This window comes from Gallus gallus, chromosome 5, assembly GCF_016699485.2.
Source record: "Gallus gallus isolate bGalGal1 chromosome 5, bGalGal1.mat.broiler.GRCg7b, whole genome shotgun sequence".
In the NCBI taxonomy this organism is placed as follows: domain Eukaryota; kingdom Metazoa; phylum Chordata; class Aves; order Galliformes; family Phasianidae; genus Gallus; species Gallus gallus.
This window is the reverse complement of record NC_052536.1, coordinates 14,745,076-14,769,555: the sequence shown is the minus strand read 5'-3', so window position 1 is coordinate 14,769,555 and position 24,480 is coordinate 14,745,076. Positions and strand designations below refer to the sequence as shown.

At 38.5% G+C, this 24,480-nt stretch overlaps 1 protein-coding gene across 4 annotated transcripts in view; it reads right to left on the bottom strand.

The window, feature by feature from the left end:
- CHID1 (chitinase domain containing 1) overlaps nucleotides 1-24,379 on the bottom strand; it is a 103,850-nt gene extending 79,471 nt beyond the window's left edge. For 2 of the 4 annotated variants that reach the window (XR_005860037.2, NM_001199634.2), the window contains exons 1-8: nucleotides 24,354-24,379; nucleotides 20,788-20,954; nucleotides 18,808-18,957; nucleotides 17,831-17,963; nucleotides 16,769-16,813; nucleotides 15,598-15,704; nucleotides 14,087-14,148; nucleotides 6,360-6,452 (exon numbers count right to left, since the gene is read on the bottom strand). Coding sequence is in view for 3 of the 4 variants with exons in the window: in NM_001199634.2 (NP_001186563.2) it covers nucleotides 6,360-6,452; nucleotides 14,087-14,148; nucleotides 15,598-15,704; nucleotides 16,769-16,813; nucleotides 17,831-17,963; nucleotides 18,808-18,957; nucleotides 20,788-20,898 (701 nt within the window). In the remaining variant the exon portion in view is untranslated. Of the gene's footprint in view, nucleotides 1-6,359; nucleotides 6,453-14,086; nucleotides 14,149-15,597; nucleotides 15,705-16,768; nucleotides 16,814-17,830; nucleotides 17,964-18,807; nucleotides 18,958-20,787; nucleotides 20,955-22,345; nucleotides 22,503-24,173 lie in introns of all 4 variants that reach the window. The other 2 variants (XM_046941632.1, XM_046941633.1) reach the window with 2 other exon arrangements.
- Between the last annotated feature and the right edge of the window lie 101 nt (nucleotides 24,380-24,480).

Here is a 24,480-nt window from a genome sequence, read left to right as displayed (position 1 = left end):
GAGATAGATAAAAAGTCTGCTGTTTTTCCCCTCATGTGCGGATTTCCTTTAGCTCAGAACATTCCAAAAGCAATCCAAAAGTCAAAGGCTTTATAGGATACTTTGTTATGTAAGCAAGCTTCAGCCAGTGGATCTCTTAGTTTAAGTTGCTTACAAAAACTGCATCCAAAAAATTAAACAGACGACCCAATATGTTTCCTTCCTGCACCATATGAGTGATCTCATGCACAACGATGCATTCTCCAGACAGTTTTTCCTGAAGAAAACTGATATTTTTAGCTCTTAAAAGTGTCTCTTTTCAGATAGTGTTTGCTGCCAGGCTGCTTTGATCTTAATGCATATCAAAGGAGTGTAAATTACAAATTCCTAAATAAACTGCTTACATTTAGCTATGCACTCTCTTTAAATTTTAATCAGGGTAGAACACAAAAGAAATAATGTTTCAGCTCCTAGGATCTCAGCTGGGAAGGATCTTCCACGTCTCCTTTATCAGTCCTTTGCCAGCTGCTGAACTCTGAGATACTATTTGATTCTCGATGGTACTTATTTCCATGCCTTTTGCTGTCTTTTTGGTTAACGGTCTACAGTGATTCCAACAAATAAAGGATATAGATGCATTAAAGGATGCTTCAACCCTGTCTAAGTATTAAAATTCAAGTCAAGACACAAAAAATAAGATATTCAATACACAATGGGAAGCACATTTCAGTAGAAGCCTTCTTATCCTGTGAATCAGGATTTCCAAGCACAGCTACTGTCTAAAAAGTAAAGTAAGGCAGGAAGAAAAAATCAAGATTCTTCTTACATTTATCATTAGATACTACATATATATAAGCTTTAAAGCAACCATGCATTGTGTATATTTTAGGATGCTTCCATAACTGATGGATGTATTTTTGACTTCCTGTCTACCCAAGAAGTTGAAGTGTTTCTTCTAGTTAACACAATACAAGGACATGAATGGAAGACAAAAGCAGATGTCCTGTGTAACAATATTAATCTAACAGAACGTGACTAATTTATTCTCTTTTCAGAGGTCTGTGGAGACAGGACAAGGGGAAACAGCCATAAACTGGAGCATAGGAAGTTCTGTGCCAAAATGTAAAAGGAACTTCTTCATGGTAAGGGTAACGGAGCGCTGGAACAGGCTGCCCCCAGAGGCTGTGCATTCTCCTTCTCTGAACATATCCAAGACCCGCCTGGACACTTTCCTGTGCAACCTGCTGTAGGGGGCCTGTTTTGCAGAGGAGTTGGACTCGATGATCTCTGGAGGTCCCTTCCAGCCCCTACAGTTCTGTGATTCTGTGATTCTCCTACGTAAAGGCTTATGGATATATCCCAGAAACACTGGGAATACATAAGGAAATAAATTAATTTGTTTAGAGGAATGAGAACTTTCAATCCTCTCACATAATCCATGATTGTTATTTTTCAGTGCAGGTAAAGAGAAATACTTTTCTACCCCTTTACAGAACAAAGCCATCTAGGAGCAGGAGTGTAATATATGTTCCAGGTCAAAAACTGCTCCTTTGATAGACAGCTCTTCCCATCTCTAACAGGGCAGCCCTGAATCCCAATTCACAAAGGTTTTGGAACTGTGAACCCCCTACCCTGTCAGTATTCAGCACAGCTGCAGGAGTGACAATAGCAACAGGAGGTCCAAACCTCCGTGCAGGGTTAGACTGCTAAGTAGCACGGAAAGATACAGTTACTGACAGAAAATCTTGGCCAAAACAAAATATGAATGCAGAGAGCCTTACAGCAGCTTCCACTCCTGTTTTAGGATCTACAAAGCTAGACTGTGACTGTAGGTAAATAGAACAGACTTATGTCATTCTGGGTATGAGATTGAACCTGGTAACAGTAATAGGTGTCACAATGAGCACTAATCTTCAGGTTTGTGCTGTTTCCACATGTTCCCAAATGCCAAAAGGAGTGAACGCACCTTATTGTAACCACTGTTCACAGCAGTTACTTAAATTTTACCTCTGCATGCATTAGCATTTTAAATGCATTTTTCTGATCAAGTGATTGATAAAGCATTTCAGAAAAAAACGTTCTAAGTGCTCTCCTTTACTTTATCTGTAACAGTACAATTAACAGGAAAAGAAAATTGCTTTAAAAAGGAACTGCCAGTATGACATGCAAATCATAAGACAGTAGCATGAAAGATTAGAATATGTGACAGATAGAAGAGAAGACCTAGTTATTTCTCGTTATTTTTGATCTAACCAAGGCAGGAGAATCTCAAAGTATTTCTGTTATCTCCCCTGAACATTCACGTGACACTGAGGTGTACCACCTGTAATAGGAATGCTAAGTCAGGGCTTGAAGCAGTGATGGAGCACCTGGTGGGAAGGCAGGGCCAACTCAGGGCAGCTCAGGTGCAGCAATGTGCCTGAGTGACCAGAAGGGGTGGAGCCTGGATCCACCCCTTCCAGACCTCATTTAAGGGTTGGCAGTGGAGGCAAAGAGTATCTTGCTGGAGATCCTTGCCTACCTGAAGTTTTCTGAAGGTAAGCAGCTTCTTTCCTTTATTTCTGTGCCCATGGCTGTTGTATTTGAGCAAGTCTTTATTTGCTGTAATAGTCTAGGACCTTGCTGTTATTGCTGTGCTTTCTGTATGTTACATCACCCCACAGTGGTCCAGAAAAATCCATAAGAAATGAGTGTTAATGGATTGCTAATGTTGCAAAGGTTCTCATGAGCAGGGATTGGTTTTTCAGAATTTGATTTCTGTGTCTGTATTTCTAAAGAAGCGCTGAAGTTGTTGTTGTGGTGTAATGATTCAATACAAAGCATCGCTCTTTGGTTTACTGAGACCTGTGCCAGCACTTCATGGGGTAATAACCAAAACAGTTATTCAGTTACTAGAGCCTTCTCAATAGTAAACATTTTTCATAGTAAAGCCATCTATGGATTGTGAAGCTTCCAAGCATTTATATTATGAAGCAACCTGGATGACCCATCGACCTTTTCTTGAGAGAGAAAGCCTAGCTTCCTGAGTGTCACATCTTTCTAGCTACACCAATGGCTCCCAAAAGCCACACAAAAACAACTAATATAGTAAGGAACAACACAGCTGCCCAGTAGATCTAATTAATTGCAATATGTAATGCCTCATCCTGATCAAAAATCATCCTGATCAAAAACTCCCTTTTCTAATATCCTCAACATTCTATGTAAATACAATTTCTACCATCTTCTCATTCTACTGTGCTGTGTAGAAGAGGTTCCTGGTTTACATGATGCAACAAAGAAAAAGGATACCACATGCAGGACCACAGTCCCACAATCCCAGAAATATTTACTGATCTAGCAAGACTATGGGCTCAGGACTTTTCTTGGCCTGAACTGGATTTAGTGTGTGACAAGACTTCATGTATTGCCATGAACCAAACTGCCTCAGGATTATAGGGTGTATATTCTGAAGCACAAACAACTGGAGAAAATACAGAGCATGGAAAGGAACGGGGAACAAGCCATGTTATGCTGGGGGGGGGGAAGGTGTTTAAAATATATATATATATATATATATATATGCAGTATACTAAGTCTGGTGCTTTTCAGAGACTTGAATCTACTCTCCTAATGCCATAGTGCCCTAGAAACACAGTACTGTTCTGAAGACTGTCTTGCACAATAATACGAACACTAGCATGGAGGGCCTTGACTGACTGCTTCACCAGTTCATATGAAATTAATCTTGTTTGCTTTTGCTATAGTCTTAACAGATCATTTATTCCTCTTTGCCCTTGAGAAACTGGTAGGCAGTAGCATGTGGAAGCAAAGGAATTTTACATTAAATCAGCTACTTTATTTGAAAGGTATAAAATATTTGTACTATGCAATAGTGAAAAATAATACATTAAAAAAAAAATCCTGAAAATCATACTTTAAGACAATCAATTAACTACAATCAGATTTCATCTAGCTACTGAAGAATGAAATAACAGGTGGGTATCACATCTGAGCTTACTTTCCTGTCAGGACTTGGCATAGAGGGGGTTACATTGCTCACCTACAGCTGAAATGACATCAGAGTTGTAGTGGTAACGCAAACTGATTTCAGAATAATGTGATACTTTTAGTTACTGACTACACGTTGTCCAAATCTTTTTAGCAGGTAGCATTTAAGCTCTGCACAGATCCTGGTAGGCAGAAATGCTTAGTTTGCCCTTAGTGCTAGGAAAAGGCCAGCCACAGAATACCCAAGGCATTTACAAGCTTGTTCAGGCATTCCATTTTCTCAGCCTTTTTGCTAACTTGGAAGTAAACAGTCTGAAAGATTAAGACAGTCTACAAGAAATTTAGAAGCTTGTCCAACACCCTCCCGCCCCCCCCCCCCCCCCCCCCCCCCCCGAAACTGTGCTGTCATAAAGCAAGTATGACTGTGAGCCTGTTCATGATACTACATGGCTCACAGTAAGAGAAATCAGACATTGCACTATTTTTCTTTTCTGGTCTCATAACTCACCTAAAATTCCCTAACAATGGCTCTCCATTTAAGACTAACTCACGTTATTGGACTTTCATGTGCAGGTAGCAGGCTGGTGGTTGAAGGAAAAAGGAAATTTGGGAAGCAAAAAATCACTCATTGCTGACTAAGCAAATATTATCAATCTTTCCCAGTTACCCTTATCAGCGAGTCAAGCCCAGTAAGCCAAATATAATTGCACAACAAGGAAATAGTATTTCATCAGGTAAAATTCAGAGATAGAGAACAGAAGTGATATAGAATCAATGTATGTGTCTTATCTGATGCCTATTCTGCAGTTAGCAGAACCCTTTGCAGCACACTGAACTACTTTTTGAAGACTCTTCCATGTATGTAAGATTCTACAATGGGTCACGTTTTGTGACTCTGCAGTATTTGACAAAAAAAACCTCGCCTTAAACAATGAAAAAGCCCATCTTAAACAACTAATAGGGATTTGGTGCTCCTTATTCAGAGTTGAGACCCACAACATACACTTAACTTCTACACTTGGCTTATCCATGTTATAACAGAGACTCTCGTTACAGGGACCCATACATCTGAGGAATAAGGAAAGGGAGATAGGAGTACAGTACCCATATTAGCACAGTTCTGTATGAGATAATGCATTCCTTGCAATATGTCCTCGTAATGCTACTGTATACCATGAACAGTTCTATATAGTAGGGCAACATATAACCACGCTCACAATGCAAGGATGCCATGCATTTTTTGACATGAAAAGGTATCAAAACATGAACAAATGTTAACAAGTAGTTTTGCTTATAGCAGGCAAACCTCCTGCTGAAAAAGCTTTATAACATCAGCACAGCCTACAGTTCAATTTGAAATGACAGATCTGCAGTTCCATCACTCTGCTGACATCATGAATCACCCTCCACCTACATGGCTTCAGTCCTACCTGCTTACTATTACATGGATATAATCACTGATTGATTATGTGAAACCTGGAAGGGTGAGATGGAAATCTCCTAAAATACAGAAATAGCACTACTAGAGATGTACAAACTGGAAAAAAAAATTACAGCTTTACTATATGTCTCTTGAAGACAATGTAATATCTTTTCTTAAAAATGTAAAAATATAAACAGGATCTAAATTTCTTTCACATATATTGAAACTATATTCTCATTTTCCAGATACAGTTTGGTTGTGTTGTTCTTGGTTTTTTTTGCTTTTTTTTTTCTTGCCAACAATTCTAAACTTAGAAAGTAAATCTCTCTGCTATAAACACTGAAAGATATGAACCGAATACTGCTAGTGCACTGGAAGAGCATATCTATATCCACTGGCACACCTATAGGATACAAATTGCTGCACAAATAAACACAATGTTATCTTCTTACTAATTATTTAGAATTGCTAAATTCATTTTCTGTACATGCAAACCACTAAGTCAAACCAAATAACTTTAGGAAAGATGCAACTCTATTATAGAAGGAGAGCTCTGCCTTACTTGCTTAAAGACAAGCATTATCTATCATAGATGAAATTGTGCCCAGAGGCTCAGAAAGCCTTTTTTATGTGCTACTTTTATGACAATTCTTTTCACTCCTCGGCAACAAGTCATTAAACTCCACAACTACTTTGCTCTTGTTCTCTTGGAAATTCTCACCAGACGCCATGTATTAATACCATAATAGGAAGTCCCCCTGCAAGTTACTTGGATTTCAAATGTTACCACATTAATGCTCACATATAGTACTAAGACTGTTCAGTGCAACAGGAATCAAGCAATCAAACTCAAACAATTTCTACCTCATTTAAGTAGCACAGCTACAAATAAAGCTTTCAATTTACCCTGTAACAAATAACAAAGTATTTCTTGTCTGAAACTTGCTGCCTACATAGGAATACTCACCCTGCTGCAACTGCTGGAGGTATGACGAGTATGAGTTTTAGTTGTGCTTCATGCAGAGCTTCAGAAAGGTGAATGAGCAAGTGTATCAACTCCCTGAAATATAAACATACTGTTATAAGGACAGACAGAAAACTAGTGTTGCTGGTTGACAAAAGCAAGCTATCAAGTAACAGCAGAAATAACTGAGAATATGCAGCAGGCATCTAAAGATCAAAGTTTAGCAGACCTAAACGGAGTTTCTAGCAGATGATTCTAGCATTAAAAAAAAAAATACTTAGGCAGACTAATCAAAGATTTACCTTCTTATGAGACTAAAAACACTGAACTGTTGGAGATGGTCTTAGTTTTGTTGTAACCAGTGATCACCTTAGGGATAAAATGTTTTATTTTAATCCAATTATTCATTGTTAGCATGTGAAAATGATATATGTTATCGGAGCAGGCTACTCCTTAGAGTCGTCTTCAGTAAAAAGGATGAATCAGTGGAAGAACCAAACACTGTTCTGAAACAAGCAATTGTTGAATAGGTTTGAGTTAACTTCGTGCTACTACAGAAAAGTCTGAGAACTCATAAGGAGGTTTTCCCAGCAAGATGTGCAGTCTTCAAGGTGTATTTATGAGGCCTGCTTTTAGAAACATTGCTGTTGCTGTTTCAAGTGTTTTTGTTTCTTAATGCGTTTGTTTCCCAACACTTTACTGTTTAACCACAAAATTAAATGCCTGGAAATGCCATATCTGGAAGTATCATCTCCTATATGTGTTATTCAAAGTTTTTTCTCAAAAGCTGATTTCCACATCCTAATTTCAATAGGAAAATAAGTTCCAAAATTTTCTTCGCATAATTTATTTTTAGCTCTTTCTTTCAAAAGGTGATGATAATAGCAAATCCTTCAAAAGAGACTAGAAAAACAAAATTTAAGTTACTTTTAGATAAAGAGTCCAATGAGACATTCGATTCACATCATAAATAAGGACATCCTGTGTGCCTTCCAGTCATTTGATTCCTCAGAACATCAACTTCTATGTTTACCTGCCAGCCGAGATCCAAAAATGCAGACAAGGATTCCAGTAGTGAATTCTAGATCTGTTCAGAGTTATGCTTAAACTTGAATTGAGTAAAAAGCAACTTCACAATCTATTCCAGCAGACGGCAAGTGTTAGAGCAGGGTATGCACTAAGTTGTTTGCTCCACTTATCAAATTGAGTTAGATCAGAACTTTCAAAAACTACTTCCAGTACTGCAGTGCCCCATCAAGGTTGTATCATCCTAGAGATATTGTTCTAAAATCACTGATCTTCTGTTTGATCGTCTATCATGGTAAAGATGCTTGACTTGCACAGTGTAGATGCTATTCAAAAGTAATCAAGAAGTTTTATTTCCACTGAAACAGTTTAATGCCAAATGAAATCCTAAGGGTGCTACAAAAACCATTACTCTTAGATCCTAGCAACAAAAAAAGTTTTATCACTTTCCCAATACAATCAGTATTTTGTGGTTACAATCTGAGAGTTGGCTGTGCCAAACAACTCTCGTGCACTGGAGACACACAGGTTTATAGGCATTAGCATTTAGTCCCCCTGCAGCATGTACTTCTCCTATTCCTGTACTGAGAAGTACAGCTTTCTGTCTTTACCATATGCGTTCCACATTGAGTGACGCTATTCAGACAAACCAATTAAGCAGAGAAGGATCCTTTTCCAGAGAAAGCATTCAAAAAATTACAACACTAAACAGACACTTTCTGACTCCAACAATATGCATCACAGCCCCCACATGACATAGTCTTACCAAAAACTATAATCAATATTAGAACTAGCTAAGCCCTTTTTCCTACAGATTTTTGTCACATGGCTAAGTGACCTTTTAACTAATTATGCTTGAAGTAGTATGAATGTACCCTTTATTAGATGTCAGAGAAGCTACTTATAAAATAAACTTGATTGAAATCAGTTCCTCTGGTATTGAGATTATCCTGCGCTCTTTATCAGCAGGACCTCTCTCCTCTGAATGCCTTTGTTAACTTGTATGGCCTCTGAACTGCACAAAGTATTTTCTGACTAAGTTGGAAAGGCCTATGGTGCAGGAAACCCTTGCATATAGCAATCCTGCAACTGTAAATGAAGGACAGAGATTTGTGGCCTGATATAGGACCAACAGAAAGTCTGAATTGCTGTGCTTACTACAAAATAAAGACAAAGCACACTCTAACTGAAAAATAAACCCTATCCCAACAGCTTTCACTTCTCCCCCTAACAAATCTAAACAATATAGCCTTGGCCAAAAAAAAAAAAACCCTAAAAAAAAAACCAGCTTCAAATTGGGCTGGATCAGGAAGCAAAAGTATAGCAGGGTAACTGCAGATTATTACTCAAGAAACCTAGGTGAACGTCTACTCACTAACCTGTCAAGCCAGGTCTCATCCCTGAGATCTTTACTGCAGATCAGACAGGATTAATGGTTATGGCTGAAGACTTCATTTTGGCTAACTTCCATTTGTCAGCTGAGATAGATTACATAGACCAAACGTGCACTCCCGCCTCCTCCCCCAAACAGCAATAACAGAATGCTCATTGATTGTGTGCTACAAATTAAAACTTTACTGTGCCCCAGCAGTGCTTTCCAGTGTGCTAACACAATCTTTTCCCATACTGTCACTGGTAATTTTGAAAGGACTACTGACATTTAAAAAAATTATAACGAGGTATGGGTAATTAAGAATAGAATTGGTATTTCTGAAAAGCCCACATGAAATATTTACCAGAGACTTCACCCTTGTCAAGTTTTACTTCATGGTAGTAACTAAGACATTAGCAGCTTTAAGACCATCTTTAACTAATTAAGATCTACTTCAATCCTATGCTATCAGGCCTTCTATTACCACTACTTTTTGGAAGGTTGATTTGTTTGTTTGTGGTGGTGGTGGTGGCTTTCTTAATTTTTCATGTTCCTCATTTCTAAGAATTTTGTCCCCTACAAAGTATGCAGATTTCCCTCACCTGAGGTTTGAGAGAGACTTATTTTTTTACAACTCACTTTGGGACATCTTATAAGAGCTTACTTCAGCGCATAAAAGCGGGCTGTCACGCTGTCTGAAAGGCCTTGCAGAAGATGCTGCTACATCCTTCTCTTCAGTTACGTGACCCTTCAGAACTCTGCAACTTTCCAACTTCTGCCACTTTCTTTTATAAGTTAATAGTCAGTGCTCCCTGAAATTTATGCCTTGTCAAGAAAATTGGACAGAATAAAGCTGTCTATTTCAGGAAGAAATTGCTCTTTTGTGCCATTTCATTGCCTAGTTAATACCAGAAAACTGGAGTGAATTATGGCAAATCTTTGATTAATAGATTAATTTTTCAGGGACTAACGTGAAGGATAGAAGTGCTAGAAGAGGTTTTTGCTCCTATACTCCTTCCAACATATATAATAAGATGGCTGAAGGTCATCTTCTGCATGATGCCAAGTGCCTGCAGCATGTGGTGGGTGAAAAAAAAATGTGTTTTTCAGATTGATTCTGTGTGATGGCAGTGCCATCTGTCAGCTAATGCCAGACAAAGCAGAATAATGCATACACCTTCACGTATACTATCAGATTCTGGTGAAAAAAGTGTGCCCACAGTATGACTGAAGTGTCGGGGGGGGGGGGGGGGAAGATCCATACATAATAACAGCAAAGGAGACATTGTCCTGTCTGGCTGTTATAATTAAAACTGAGAAAGCAGAAGTTCTCCTGTTTAGTTCAGAATTTCCACCACGTGCATTTCTAACCTGAAATGCCATGGTAGAAGTAACTTGGAATATTCTGTTGTAAAATCAGTCAAAGTTTTAGATTTCAAAAAAACAAACTTGAATTAGGAAGCATGTTTGAACTGTAAGGGACAGTAAAATATATAAGAATTAAGGTATTATTTACATAGGACATTTCAACTGATTAAAGATTGGTTTAGAAACTAATTTCCTACATCTTAGAATAAGAGACATGAAGCTGAATACTTTTTCACTGTGCAATGACTGTCAGCATGAGAGAAGAGCATCAGTTAGATTCAGTCTTTTATCTCACAAACTTGTCTTTGCTTATATCAGTAATCAGGAGCTTCTATTCTCACAAACCACAGAAAAGAAGGAGGTACCTACAGAGGGTACCTCAAAGCATCTGTACTGGACTTTTACATGAGCCTAAACTGATCAGTGTCAGGCTCCTGCAGCTTAGGTCCACACACATCTCAATACAGTTCAGGTTCTTCAGGTGCTGAAATGCCACCTATTCTAAGAATCTAATGCCATTTTATACACCCAGGGGTATACAAAGCATGCATGCAGAACTGTTGGGTAAGTTTCAAGGCATCCAGGGCCCTCATACCCTAAGCAAACAGCCATATATTAAGTTGATTACATTCTTTAACATACAGCCAGGCAGCCACATTTAGGCACATAATTGTCTTCCACAAAATTTACTCTGTAAGTCAACAAATAAACATTATGTAAAAGAAAATAGCATGAAGAACTGGTATAATTCAAGACTTCACTTCTGCTGAGCATTACAGAGCAGGAAAAAAAGCAATTCTAACCCTAAGAATTGTTGCAATATTAAGTTTTTACTCTTGAAAACAAACAAGGATTAAGCTAGCTCTGCTGAAGAATAGGTAAACAGAAGATGCACAGTGAGCCTCAGACCACACTATTTCACTACTTCTGGAATACCAGCTAGGATAAACAGGAAACTGAAAGCTCTTTTTATGCAACCACTTATTCCTTGCAGGATCTGGAATAATTTCATCTGTTTCTGATGTTGAAGTGAAAACCAAAAAAAGCAAGACTTTCATAGAGACATGCAAAGAGCTGCAAGGGAAGTACGTAAATTTGCCTGTTCTTAAAAATTCTCAGTGATTACAGGTTCTCAGAGATGCTGGTGAGAGACCTTGCAGGCTACAGAAACCTTGCAAGGTGCTAGCACTGTTACTATTACCTAGTTATATAGAGATGCAATGGGTAGAACAAATGTTATAGGGACGTTATCAGGCTTCTTGAGTCCCACTGAAGTTCAGGTTCAGCTATCAAAAGGAAAATGAGAAAAAGAAAAGAGGTATCTCATAGAAACACTGATCTGAATCAGGAAGGCCTACACTATGTACCTAACAGTTAACATCAATACCTCATATGAAGCAAGCATAATTGCTATTCTATCAAGGCTTTACATTTCTGAAGGTTAAAGGCTCATCTCTGTGTTGATACATTCCTGACAATTGTTCACAGCTCTTCTACTGTTAAGAATATGCTTTACTATTCACGTTTGTCACTTAGGAAAAACAGACACGGATCGTGTCTGAATCATGTTGCAATACTGCCACCCCGTGGGCTGAAGAGGTCATGGCTCTACCCTTTCCTAGCAGGGATGAGCAAAGCAAAAGGTGGGTAGTCCATGCTTACCGATTTATCAGGACTAGTTCTACTTTGCTATTCAAAGTGAAATTAACAGATCTCAGAGTAAAAGCGCTCAAGGTGCAGTAAAAACGCAGGCTCGCCGAGATGCTAAGTTCTGCCCCTTCACATTTGTTCAAAGCACCTGCTGACTCAAAAAATAAGCTAAAGGGATATTTCCTGTGATGTTGGATTTCCAAGCAATCCAGTTATAGAATAATTAAGTAACAAACTGACTAATTTCTCAGAATGAAAACACTGGTCATTTACAAGCATCAGGAAACCAAATTTTAATACAATGATGTGCTTTCCCAAATAACAGTTATTCTACGTGCAAGTGTAGCTTCACTTCAGCACACAGCTTTGATTAGCCTTACTCAGAATGCTTATCACTGCTTGGCTTCTCAGAGACATTCTGCAACTTAATCACCTCAATCATGTCTAGGGCAGTGGTGGGTAAGCACAGGTGGGTTTACAGCTAAGTACTTAAGTCAAAACTGGTGTTGAAGAGACAAAAAAAAAAAGCTTATAAGCTTTGTTTATACTCAGGTTTTTCTGCCAAACATCTACTTTGAGACTTAAGGACAATCCTGATGTCGTGCTTGCTGGCAGCCACATCTAATCTAACATTACCGACTCAGAAGACATGAGGCAGTTAGCATTTTGCTCATTGAGAATCACTTTCTCTTCCCATTCCTGTTTAGCAGTAACTGGAGGACACTGAATATGTAATAAGCAGTACCTCTATACTTTGCCTAAATAGCGTTCTGGCACTGAAGGCTAGAGCAACTAACTACACAGCAGTACCTCCCCCAGCAGGGCCAGTTTTTACTACAGGAGATGGGACAAGTACTGTTGGAACACAAACTCAACCCAGAGTTTTAAATAAAAACATGTTGTATACTTGTTTGCCATTTGCAATACAGTACTTCCTGTTAGCTTGCTTATGTTGGCTTTCAGTGAGCCTTAAAATTACAGTAATGGAGTCTGACTTGCATTTTAAGTTAACCTATAGGAAAACATCAGTTTTACTGAATAACAGTAGACAAACTGACCTCTATACCAAACATCTGGCTTGCAGTTACTATTTACTTAAACCATTTTGTCAATTCCCTTATTAAGAGACTGCAGTGGATCTAAAGCTCAGTACAGAGATTAATCATCAAGAACAACCTGGCAAATTACTTAATTGTAAGCAAGAGCATCTCATTTAAGGTTCATTTATTCCACTGTAAATGGTGGAGCTCCTGACAAGGCTACAAAGATTCAGCAGTTTCATTCCTTTGTTCCTAGAGTATTGATTTTATAGGGGAATGATAGGAGTCCCTTAATAGGAAATAACTGTTACATACCATCAGCCAGTATCCTTTGCCCCAACCAGAATAACCTGGATAATCCTTTCAGAAAGGTGGAAGTCTGTCATAACAAAGTCTGCATTCTGTACAAATCTCTTTTAAGTTATCTTCCCCCAGACATTTTAAGCAATAGAGAGATGATAGGAGTACTATGTTTTAGGGAATGGATGCCTGAATTTCCTGAGGCAACTAATCCGAAATTTTCAGAATGCTGCACTGAATCAATCATTTCATCACACGTTCTGCCTTTTTCTCCTGAAGTTCAGGATTTGTTTTACCTACACTTTATCCAAAGCATTGAGGTAGCCGAGGGGTTTTTGCTCAAGGAAAATAGATTAGAACATATCAGGAAACAGCTTAATACAGGTAAACCCTTTAGTTTTTACAAATGCAATAAATTCAGTCTCTGTGAAACTTCACAGTAGAGTTAACAAAAGGTAGATCAGCTACTCTAAAGTTCTAAAAATGTTGTGCTTGCAAAAACTGGAAGCCAGTTTCTCCATAGGTTTGCTTCAGGTTGCAGATTTTCATTCTAATTTCAGCACATATAAAAGATCTCAATATAAAGTCCTGGAAGATTTCCTAATTAACTCCAAGTCAGTGCTATTTATCCAGTAATGCATACCAATCAGTGTTACAATGAAGGCCAACGCCAGCACCTGAGTACACATACAGTTGAGGTACTCTCTTCATCCTTGTTCAACAGTAGCATCTCGCACAACTGAAATTCAAAAGGGTAATGTGGTCTGCTAATTCCACTATGAATATTAATATGTAACCTTTGAGTTCACAAAGAACAGTTTTAAGACAAGTGGAACAATCTTCAGCTGACCTAGAGTTAAGTGTATTTATTTATAGAAAATGACAAATTCAAGTCAACATGGACTAATTAAACTTTAAAAAGTACTGTAAAAGAGGCAATTCTTAGTAATTGTATCCTAAAGACTTACACTTACTTTTGCTTTTGATTTCCCAGCTGACTCCAAACTTCAACTACAAAGCCATCAAAATTTTCATTCTAAAAAAGGAATTGACAACAATATACACTTAATCACCATGCTTATTCATTATGCCTGCAGAGATAATACAATATTGAAGCACACAATTACTTTAGCTGTTCTAGCAGTATTACAGATTGAGTACACTTCATATTGTTATAGCAGTTTCATCTCAAATGCATCATTTCATGAAGAAGTCAAAGTGAAGCACAAATTATTTAACTAACATGCAAAAGTTGAAAATCTCTATTAGTTATGCATGACTGACTCCTACTCTCACAGGATAAACCAGTATTGGCTTGGGAAAAATGCAGCCATTAATGAAAGATGGTTGTTAAGCAAAACATTTGAAACACATTTACATGTATATTGGGGAAAAAAGTCATGAGCTATTGACTTTAAAGATGTAAATACTAAACTGGAAAAGTCATTATTCCAAACATCTCCAAAATTAATCTTTCTTATAAAATTTGTTTACTGTGATCAAGGTTATCACTGGACTTGAGCACCCTTTCCTTAAGTGGTTAATTGTTACAGAGGACCTAAAATTGATGTGGCAGTGACAAATTTTAGGAAAGTATTCAGTTTACCTCTCCATCCATCTTCCTCTAGAACGCAGATTTATTTACATCCTACAGCAAGGGAGAGTATTCTTATTCTGACAATAATTAGGCAGGTTTTCACAAAACAGCCACTAAGTTGAATGTCTCTAGGGTGCAGTCTGTCCAGTCCTAGAAGCACTGTTCCAAAGCATTAAGCTGAGGGGATGCAAAGGAAGTCTTAGCAAACAGTAGCTGTTCCTTAAAGGAAGTCCTCTTTTTCTCTCCCTGGACTCTTAACTGTTTTATCAGACCTGAAGAAAATTATGCAGTAAATGATATTTGGCAAGTTATTCTTGATATTAAAAGTGACTCATTATATCTAGTACACTGAAGCCTGAACATATTTGTGTAATACAGAAAACAGCACTCGCTGTACCCAAGATTGTTTTGCAGCCCCTCAAAAAAAAACCAACACAATCACTGTTACTGTCTGTTCTGTTGTCTTCTTTAATTTCTATTGAAAAAAAAAAAATCACTCTGCTCACTCAGTGACCTACATGAGAAGGTGATTAGCTATTCATTACTGCTTTGATGTTATTCCACACATCAGCTGGCTGGAATAGGTTTTATCAATTAGAATTTACAACAGGCGGAAGTGTGCAACTGCCAATGATAACAAGTTTAGGATAATCAGACTTACGTAGTCTCACTTTAGGCTTTCAGTTAACTGTACCTAAGTATTGCTTCATTTCATATATACAGGAATTGGGCACGTTCTAGAATATACAATTGAGATTTGCACCTCATTCATATTTTGAACAGAATTTTATTTCGTGGGATGAAAACTGGAAATGAGAAAACATATTTTGTAAAAGGAGCCAGAAATCATCTTATACTGTTTCAAAAGCATTGTTGAAGTCTTTTTACCTTGGCTAGCAGAACCATACTCTGGGAGAGCTCTTCTATCTCATCTTCACTGCCAAAAACACTCTCAAAGTCATGGTAAGTCCAGCCATCAAACAAAATTCTAGGCACTATCAAGCAAAGAAGGCAATCAGTAACAAAAATTTACAAAATTATTATGTACACTGCAACATTTCTGCAAAAACAGAATATAAGTATAATTCTACAGAAAATACCAGCAGGTAAATCACCAAACGATATATCTCATAGCTTGGATTGTTGTGGTTTTTTACTCTAATTTTATCGGCACAGAAAAGTTGACACCATAGAATATTCTTCTTTGTTTTATGGTAACTCAAACATTAATGGATAATTAACTGATGCCAGTTTTAAGGAAAATATGCATTTAATTGACAACCGAAGTTCCACTCAGGAAGGAAGACAAGAGTAATGAAAACTGTTGTTGGACCAGCTGAAAATCATGCATGCTGGAAATGCCACAGAAAACTACTTCTAAGCCCTTTTTTACTATCAAGTATTTTAGAAGAGTCAAGAGAGATTACATGGGTTTTACCACCTGGCAGCTCAAGTAATTTAGAATAGCCCACTGAGCATCCAGTTTTTCTACCTGTTTCACACCACTTTGTGAAGCGAAAGTTTTACTAGTTTCACAGCCTCCACTTACTCTTGTTACAGACAAAAGTAACAAGTTTAGCACAGTATTATCACTGTAGCAATGTTTGCCATTTTCCCTGCAGACACACTGTGGCAGATCTCTTGAGGTCTCTGTTTCAAGGGCAGAAGCAAGCAGTGCAGGAAAAGAACGACAACTGACTCAGATTTGGATTCCTTTTCTCCTTTATAAGAAGACTGGAAGCCCTGAGCAACGAGTTTGAAGATTATTCCCCAGGTAAGCACATCATATTAAATGCAGAGTATCCTTCCAAAGAGGGCCCAATGGTCATGGGCTTGCTAAGAGACAAGACACCAAGGTAAAACATTAGGGGGCCAACAGAATCTACACTTGAGTTGCTTACTTTTGAATGAAACTGCTTTTCATTTTCTTTTCGGACTCCTCTTTTCTCAGGGCTATGCTAATCTCCCTTCTCTCAAATACACATGGAACACATTCGTCTTTTGCTCTGCTAGCAGTAAAAGAAAATTGACAAAAACAACACATAAAACATAGGCTCACCTATTTTGATGTTTTTGGAGTTTTTTCTGACATCTTTCATCCAGCCTGTCAAACAGTACCAAGAAAACAGCTCTTAAAACATAAATATATTGACAAGGGCAACATATTTGGAAACATTTTTCAACTAATGTAACAAAGTTTAATTATATCAGTCTTTCTGCTACAGACTACCAGCTCATAAGCAGTGCAGAGGAAACAGCCTCTGATACACAATAATTGAAGCTATTTGCTTCCCCCATAGCGTAACTCAGATTTACAACAATCTTGCAAGAGTCCTTGTCCAGCCCTTCCTCCTTGCTGCTTACTGTTCTGTTTCATCACAGAAAACATCTCACTGCTTACTGAGAGCAGCAGTTGTGTAGTCCTGGGAAGAATATCAATTTTTGTTTCTTTTTTTTAAGTTAGCTGGGTTTTTAAATCTGGTTGTTTTTTTAAATTCAGATGTTACTTCCCAGTGTCCCATCCACTGCATTAGAATTAATTTGTTAGTAGGCACTAACATGATAAAAACAATCTTTAGTGTTCTTTAAAATGGCATTTTACAGACATGTTTCAATCAAGTTCAAAACCAAACTAATTAATTAGTAAGAGCATATTATATGAATTCTGAATCTGCTGCAAGTCCTTGACAGTGGAGAAAATGCTCTTCAGATTAAATTCATTTTTCATTCCCAGAACAAACTCACTCACAGGGCTTTTTAGTTTATTTGCATGGGGTTTTGTTTGTTTGTTTTTTGCAAGGGCGGAAGGAATAAAAACAGTGCAAACACAAGGGACTATTCTGTCTGCAGAGTTTCTTTGTCTCTTCCTTTTTTAAAGAGGGCTTTGTAGATAGCCTGCTGTCTTTCTATTTATTATCTGGACAGAAACTGTGCATTTGTGGGAGCATATGAGAACAGAAAAGTTCACTGTGTAAAAAACGTTCTAAAACTAGTGGATGAAATTACTTTACAGTGACAGACAGTGTGAAAAATGCACGTGCATATATTAACTACCCATCAGTTTGCAACAAGAACAGTGATCCTATTTGTAATTCACATTCAAATAGAAAGGAAATCAAACCTTTATCCACATCGTGGAGCCCAGTGAACTGGAATCTCTCCTTCCCTCTCCTTCTCACTTGTAACCAGACTGGTGAGATCAGTGTAAATTTATTTCCAAATATTTTAGCAATGTCATAGCCGTGGCTGTTCCACTGGCAAAAGAAAAGAGATAAAAAAAAAAAAGTGAGAGATATCAAGCAAGACATACAGGACACTTTGATTTTGATCAAGAGCTCTTTACCACGAAGGTAATCACTTGCTAGATCTCTGTTAGTTTCAGAAAACCTTTTGCAGCTTTATTTTGGTTTAAATAATAAAGCATTTATGACACTCTCATAGCTGCATGAATGTCAAACTTCAGTTTGTGCAAATTCACCTAAACTGAAGGAATTAGCATTTAGATTTAACAGAGAATTGAATGCACAAGGTCGGCATTCATGTTCAACAGAACTTGAGAAAGCTGGAAGTTCAGAGGGAACCTATTTCTGTTCTGAGCAGTGCGAAAACAAAACAAGAAGCATTCTCTAAACAAAAGGAAGTAACATTTATTATTCAAGAGAATGCTTTCAACAGTAAGACTGGATAGCAAGATATCACTTTGACAGAGGCATAAAATTTTTACTGTTTACCTAGAAGGTTCAAGTTGGTAGCTGCATAATATAAGGATACTTGGTAGTATTCCTCATCTGAATTTACTGCAACTTCATAAGGCTCATTCAAGAACAACAATGACAAAAAAAAAAAAACCACAACTGTTTTACAGGTGAGAAAACCAGCATGACCTAGATATCCTACAACAGATGGGTGGGAGAACAACAGTTTGAGACCACCTTAATCTCAAGGCAGCTTTTGAATAATCCTCTGAATATCTGACTGCAGGCTGGAAGTTCCAAATACTATAAAAATATTTTTAAAGCAGGGATGCAAGAGCCCGGATTAGTACAGTCCACTGCACATTCATTCAAAGCACCGATTTTATTTGATTTATTAACTCACGGGAGTAATATATCCCAGAACATCTCCGGAGAAGTGTCTTTCTTTTGTCTTCTTGGAGCAGTAGCTTCTGTGTTCCAGTATAATATCCTTTGCCTTTGGATCTGTAACTACCAGTCCCCGGTCCTGCACATTTTTATCAGAATGCAGTGTCTGGGGGAAGACAACAGTTTTCATAAGCAGCTATTTTCCAAAGGAACAGGCCTCAAAAAGAAAACAGCAACATTAAACTCTGAGTACTCTTTTGAAATCATGTGAAATAGTTTGATTTAAAAAGAAAATAAGAAAGAGCTGGGAAACAATTTGTCATCATCAGTAACCTTACTTTGATTGCAAGGAAAAGGAAAGAAAAAAATCAAGTGGTAAGATTAAAAAGCATCATTTACCACACCTGATGACTGGTACGTTCCTAACATAAAAAGCAATTCTGCAAGAAGTTTTAAACTGCTGAACGGCATGTTTAACATCCGACTGGGGGTCTAGGACAATCCCTGGCCATTGGATACATTTTGACATTAGCACTTTCTAAACCATAGTCCAGTACAATGAAACATGAAAATAATGCAAAAGCGGGAAAAAGATAAAGCACCTCTTAAATACTATCAATGGCCAATCCTGAAAATCCAGACTAGAAATTCAACACCTAATCATTTGTAAAATTGAAAAAGCTAAAGATCCAGTTTATACTCTGCTATTTTAGCCCTGCATAAATCAAGATATCCTAGGTGGGATATCAAATTCCTGACTTGCTAAACACAGCCACTTCATCTCAGTTGCTACAAATTCTACAGTACTTGACAACAGCCTACATACTAGTTGTCAAGATCTGTTCAAAATAGTGCCTTTATATTTTCCTCTGCACTCTGGTCCCTGATTTCTGGCTACCCCCAAACCAACAAAAGTTAGTGAAGAGTTCTTAACCAAGATTTCAAAGAAGACTTTTAAACTGGACATATTTTAGGCTAAGTATACTGCATTGTGGCCACAGCTAAAGTTCCAAACGCTCTTCTTATGGAAGATCTGCTTGAACTACAACAGCACGGGTAGACTTAGCAGGGAGTCAGAAGGCTAACAAAGACCACACGCTAAGAAAGTATGCATGGTGAGCACAAAGAAACAGGATAAGGCCAGTCTCAACAGTCTGTATTGCCTTTGCACCTCGTAGTTCTAGCAGCATACTAGATTTTCTTCCCAGTAGACACTGAGCAAGTAACATAAACAATGAGAAATGTATCTGCATCATGAAGGATTACCTATAATTTGAGGGACAAGATTTTGAATAGATTACTTGTCTCCTTTTTTTCTTTTAGCAACATGAAGTACATATATTTGGTATATGCACTGGTAAATATACTTCCATGTGCACCCTTTCTCCTGCACTGCTTTGCCTTATAGTTTTGAAAGGAAACAGGAAGGAAACAAGAACATGCTCAGCAAGTTGAGGGACTTCAGCATGTTGAATCATCTTCTTAAATTGCTATGGGACTCTGAGTGACTTCTGCCTTCAGAGAAAACACTGGCTTGCAAGCTCTTCAAACTCCTCTTTCAGAACACAGCTTCCCCATTGGCAACACTGAGAAGGTCTTTTCCTCCCTCTGTATAAATGACCCGGCACTCTTGACCAACACTAGTGCTGCTTCAACTGCCAATACAGGGATGGAGGTATGTCTCCTTTACATGCAGTTGAGGACAAACAGTTCTTGCTTCTACAGCAATCTTATGCAGCTTCCATTGGAGTTGAAAGCTCCAGAAGTCTATGTTGTATTGGTTAAAGGAGTGAAGCATTTGTGACAATGAGAAAAGATGAAAGAAAGGATAATTTCATGTAGTTTCATTTGTGAGAATAAGCTTCAGTGGAAATGTACAGTTGATTTCAACACTTTTTTTTTTTTTAAAGAATGAGAATACCCTTACCATCTCTCCAAGTTGAGTTATATCACTGCACATGTTAAATAAGACAAGCATTTCAATTATTTAGCTTACCTTTTCTTCCAGTTTTTTTGTAGCAGCTTTCTTTGCGTCTGTTTTTGACAAGGTACCTTCAGCTAGCCAGCAAATCATGGTTAAACAAACTGAAATACACAGAAACCTCATAGTGTTTCTCCCAATGTCAAGATTTTCTTGTCCCAGAAATACAAGGGTTCAAAACTCTGCAAACAGAAGAGCATAACTGTTTAAGAGAAATTCAGTTTTCTTGTGTAAGAAACATCAATTCTTTGTCTCATCCTCTGCCCTATAGATTAAGACTCTTTAATGCAGCTCTGTTTAATAATACCCTTGGCTGGGCAGTAATATAGCATAGTACTTTAAGAGATGCTTAGATGTATCCCAGGGAAAGCTGGTGGGATGCTTGCAGCTTTTCTTTTACAGAATTCCTAAAGAAATACAGGGTTTCACAGCTGAAACTGTGATAAATGCCTGCTGCCCAGAATAGCACAGCCTTGCATTTTCTATAGCACATAAGAGGTACCATTGATCGTGCCTAATTCAGTCAACAAGACACAGGTTAAATAAGGAACAGAAAAAAAATATAGCCATGTGCTCACAGCTATATACCTTTATTACACTAAGCTAGATCTTTAATGAATTCACTAAGTCAGTGATACAAAGAGAACTGAAAAATCTTTGATAGTTTGTTCCAGCTCCAAACACAAGTACTGAGAATTCATAGAGAACAGTTCAATTCAGTGCTATTTATCTGTCACAACTTTGTTCTGTCAGGAGAAGGATTTTACAAACAAACAAACAAAAAATCAAATATAGACAGAGAGACTGTTTCTCAGCCTTTCCCCATTCAAGAATTTCATTGGTTTTCCACATCCCAGAAGTGGATCAAATGAAAAAAAGAAAATGAATACTTGGCATTAGTGGAAGTGGAGTAGAGGAAATAGAGGGAAGTTATGTGCTGCCAATTCTAGATGTCCTATGGATCACAATGGGATTTTTAGTGTATAACAAATCAGTTGCTCTAGACATATATCTAGCTGCTTCTCACAGTACTGATTTCCTAATGGAGAAGGAAAAATGTTAACTTTCCCATAACTGTCTGAAGTTTTGTCAAACATAACCCCTTGCTATAAAATAGAACAAACCAAACTTTCCTGTATGACTCTGAAGAACTTTTCTGCCACTCACTCTGAAGGCTTACTAAATCATTTCTTCAAGCTATATTTACAAGACTTGTTCTGTTAGTAGCCATATGAGGTGAATCCTAGTAACGCTGAGATGAGATTAACTATGTGTATTTGGTTTAGCAGCGAGTTGCTGGAAAGCCAAGAAAGAGATCTTGCAGGAGTTGGGCATCCTGTACTAAAACAGAGGCAAGAATGTAACTAGCCAATGAAGCAGGAGTGATGGCAGAAAAAGTGCTTGAAAAAAGTATAATGTCACTAGCACCAAAGAACAGACAGCATCAAAGCCCTCATGTACAAAATTACTTGAAGACTTTAATCAAGTCTTAAAAAGAACGCAAAAATAAAAGCAGTAAGTCTTCTAGTATCTCTTGGATCCAGAGGGCAAGGCAAAAGCTAAATTAGCATACCACTTTAAATTCCACTGTTATTAGTAGTTAAGGTGTTACTCTTCTTTGCCTTCAAGGTCACTAGTACTCTTGTTTTCAACATCCAAAAAGATGAGACAAAGGAAGCTGCACTTGATAGCATCTACTCCGTTCCATCAAGCTTAGCAGGATCTATAAACTATTACAGACGGGAACAGTTGAGAGCCTGAACAGTCAATACAAAATCTTAACAATTTGGACAGGATATTGATTCTTCCAGAAGCTGGTATATATTGATTTCGAGGTGTTTGATTTCACTTTCAGAAGCAATTAGCAACAGCATTCACATTCCTAGAGAGAAGTTACTGTTTTAACAGCTGAAGCACACAAGTTTAAGAAACCACCACTGGACTCCGATTAGAAATCAAAATATGTTCATTTCCTTGATCATATCTATCTGGCAATTACTGTAAGCCAACGTCCATTCCCAGATCTATAGAAAGCGCAGAGCCTGTAGCAACATTTTCTGCTAGTGACATTCTAATATTGACTCTTAGTAGGAACCTTATTTTATTAACTTCATCTTTAGCAATGTGGTGGAATTGCCAGGTCAACGCCTGAACCAATGGTTGAGCAGCTGGTGAGATGACATGCCTAACCCAGGGAGCTCAGGTGCAAGCAATACACCTGAGTGACCAGAAGGGGTGGAGCCAGGATCCACCCCTCCTCGCTCTCATTTAAGGGTTGGCAGCTGAGGGAGAAGCATCTCTCTGGATAGAGGTTGTGCTCCTCTCAAGCTGTTACTGGTTATTGGAAGGGGTGAGTCAATTTTCCTTTATTACCTGCTCTTGTTCCATAGTACCTGTATTCCATTTGAAGGCACTGTCATCACTTTCTTTTGCCATATAAACAATATCAGCAAAGATTAAGCACACAGCATCATGTCGGTAACTAAAGATGAATAAATCAAGCTTTAAATGCTCTATATGAAAACCAAAAGCACAAATTTTGCAAGCTTTTCAAAACTAGATGTCCATCAAGTCTTTCCTTTAGCAAGCCTTCCTTCAATGTTCTATTATTCTCATATTAACTAAACCAAAGAGTTTTGTTTCTTATCTGTTGTATTGCAACATGCAAGGAGAATTGAGGCTTAAGGTTTGAGATGTTTGTTTGTTTGTTGGTTGGTTTTTTTGACACACTGGTCTGAGGTCTTGGTATCTCCCAAAGCCAGGTGACAGTCCCTGCTTAATATGAGCATCCACAAGGTAACATAGCCAGATATTTTGAATGCTATTTTATTTAAAAGAAATAGAGAAGCTGGCATAGACCTATGTTGTCCAAAAGAAGCGGTCAAAAAACATAATCTTGAAGGTTTGCACAGTAACTATTTAGAAACTATCCTGGACAACATGTTCTAGCTGTGGATGTCTCTGTTAGTTGTGGGGGAGCTTTAATGGGATGCCCTTTAATGGTCCCTTCCAAATCTAAGGATTCTGTGAAATCAGAGTGAATGCTTATACAACACTTCCGAAAGAGGAAGCTGGGTTCTAACTGCTATTGGAGTAAATGCTCTGATAATGCAAATGATTTAGTAACGCAAGCTCAAGCTACGAACTGTTGAGCTGTGTGGCTGGGGGGGAGGAAATAGCGAACCAAACCCAACAGAAGCTAAATTCAGGAGTGAAAATAAGCCCGTTTCTAAGTTCTGTTGAAAAGCATTCCCCTACTCTTCGAAGCTGCTCTATTTTAACACTAAAAATTGCTTCCTGTACTCTGGAGGTAGCAAAGCTTTCTCTTTTACGTCAGAGCCCACCTGCAGGCCAGCACAACCCAGCGGGCTCGGTCTGAGCGTGCCCCGCGGCCTACCTACCCCGGGCCAGCCCTCGCAGGGCCGCCAGGGTGCTTCTGCCATCCTTATCACCGCATCCCAGCTACGGGGCAGGCCGATATACCCTAAACGGACAGGAGCTGCACCGCCGCCCGCCTCCTTCCCTCCCCCGAGAGCGCCGCCGCCGCCTCCAGGCAGCGCCGGCCCGCGGCCACCACCTACCGCCCGCCGCCGCCTCGGAAATGGAGGCGGGCGGTGCCGCCCCTGCGCCTGATGGGAGGCGCTGAGGCGGCGGCTGAGAGCGGGTCTCGCTATCATGGCGGCCGCTCGGTCCTTAGCTGGGTGTCCG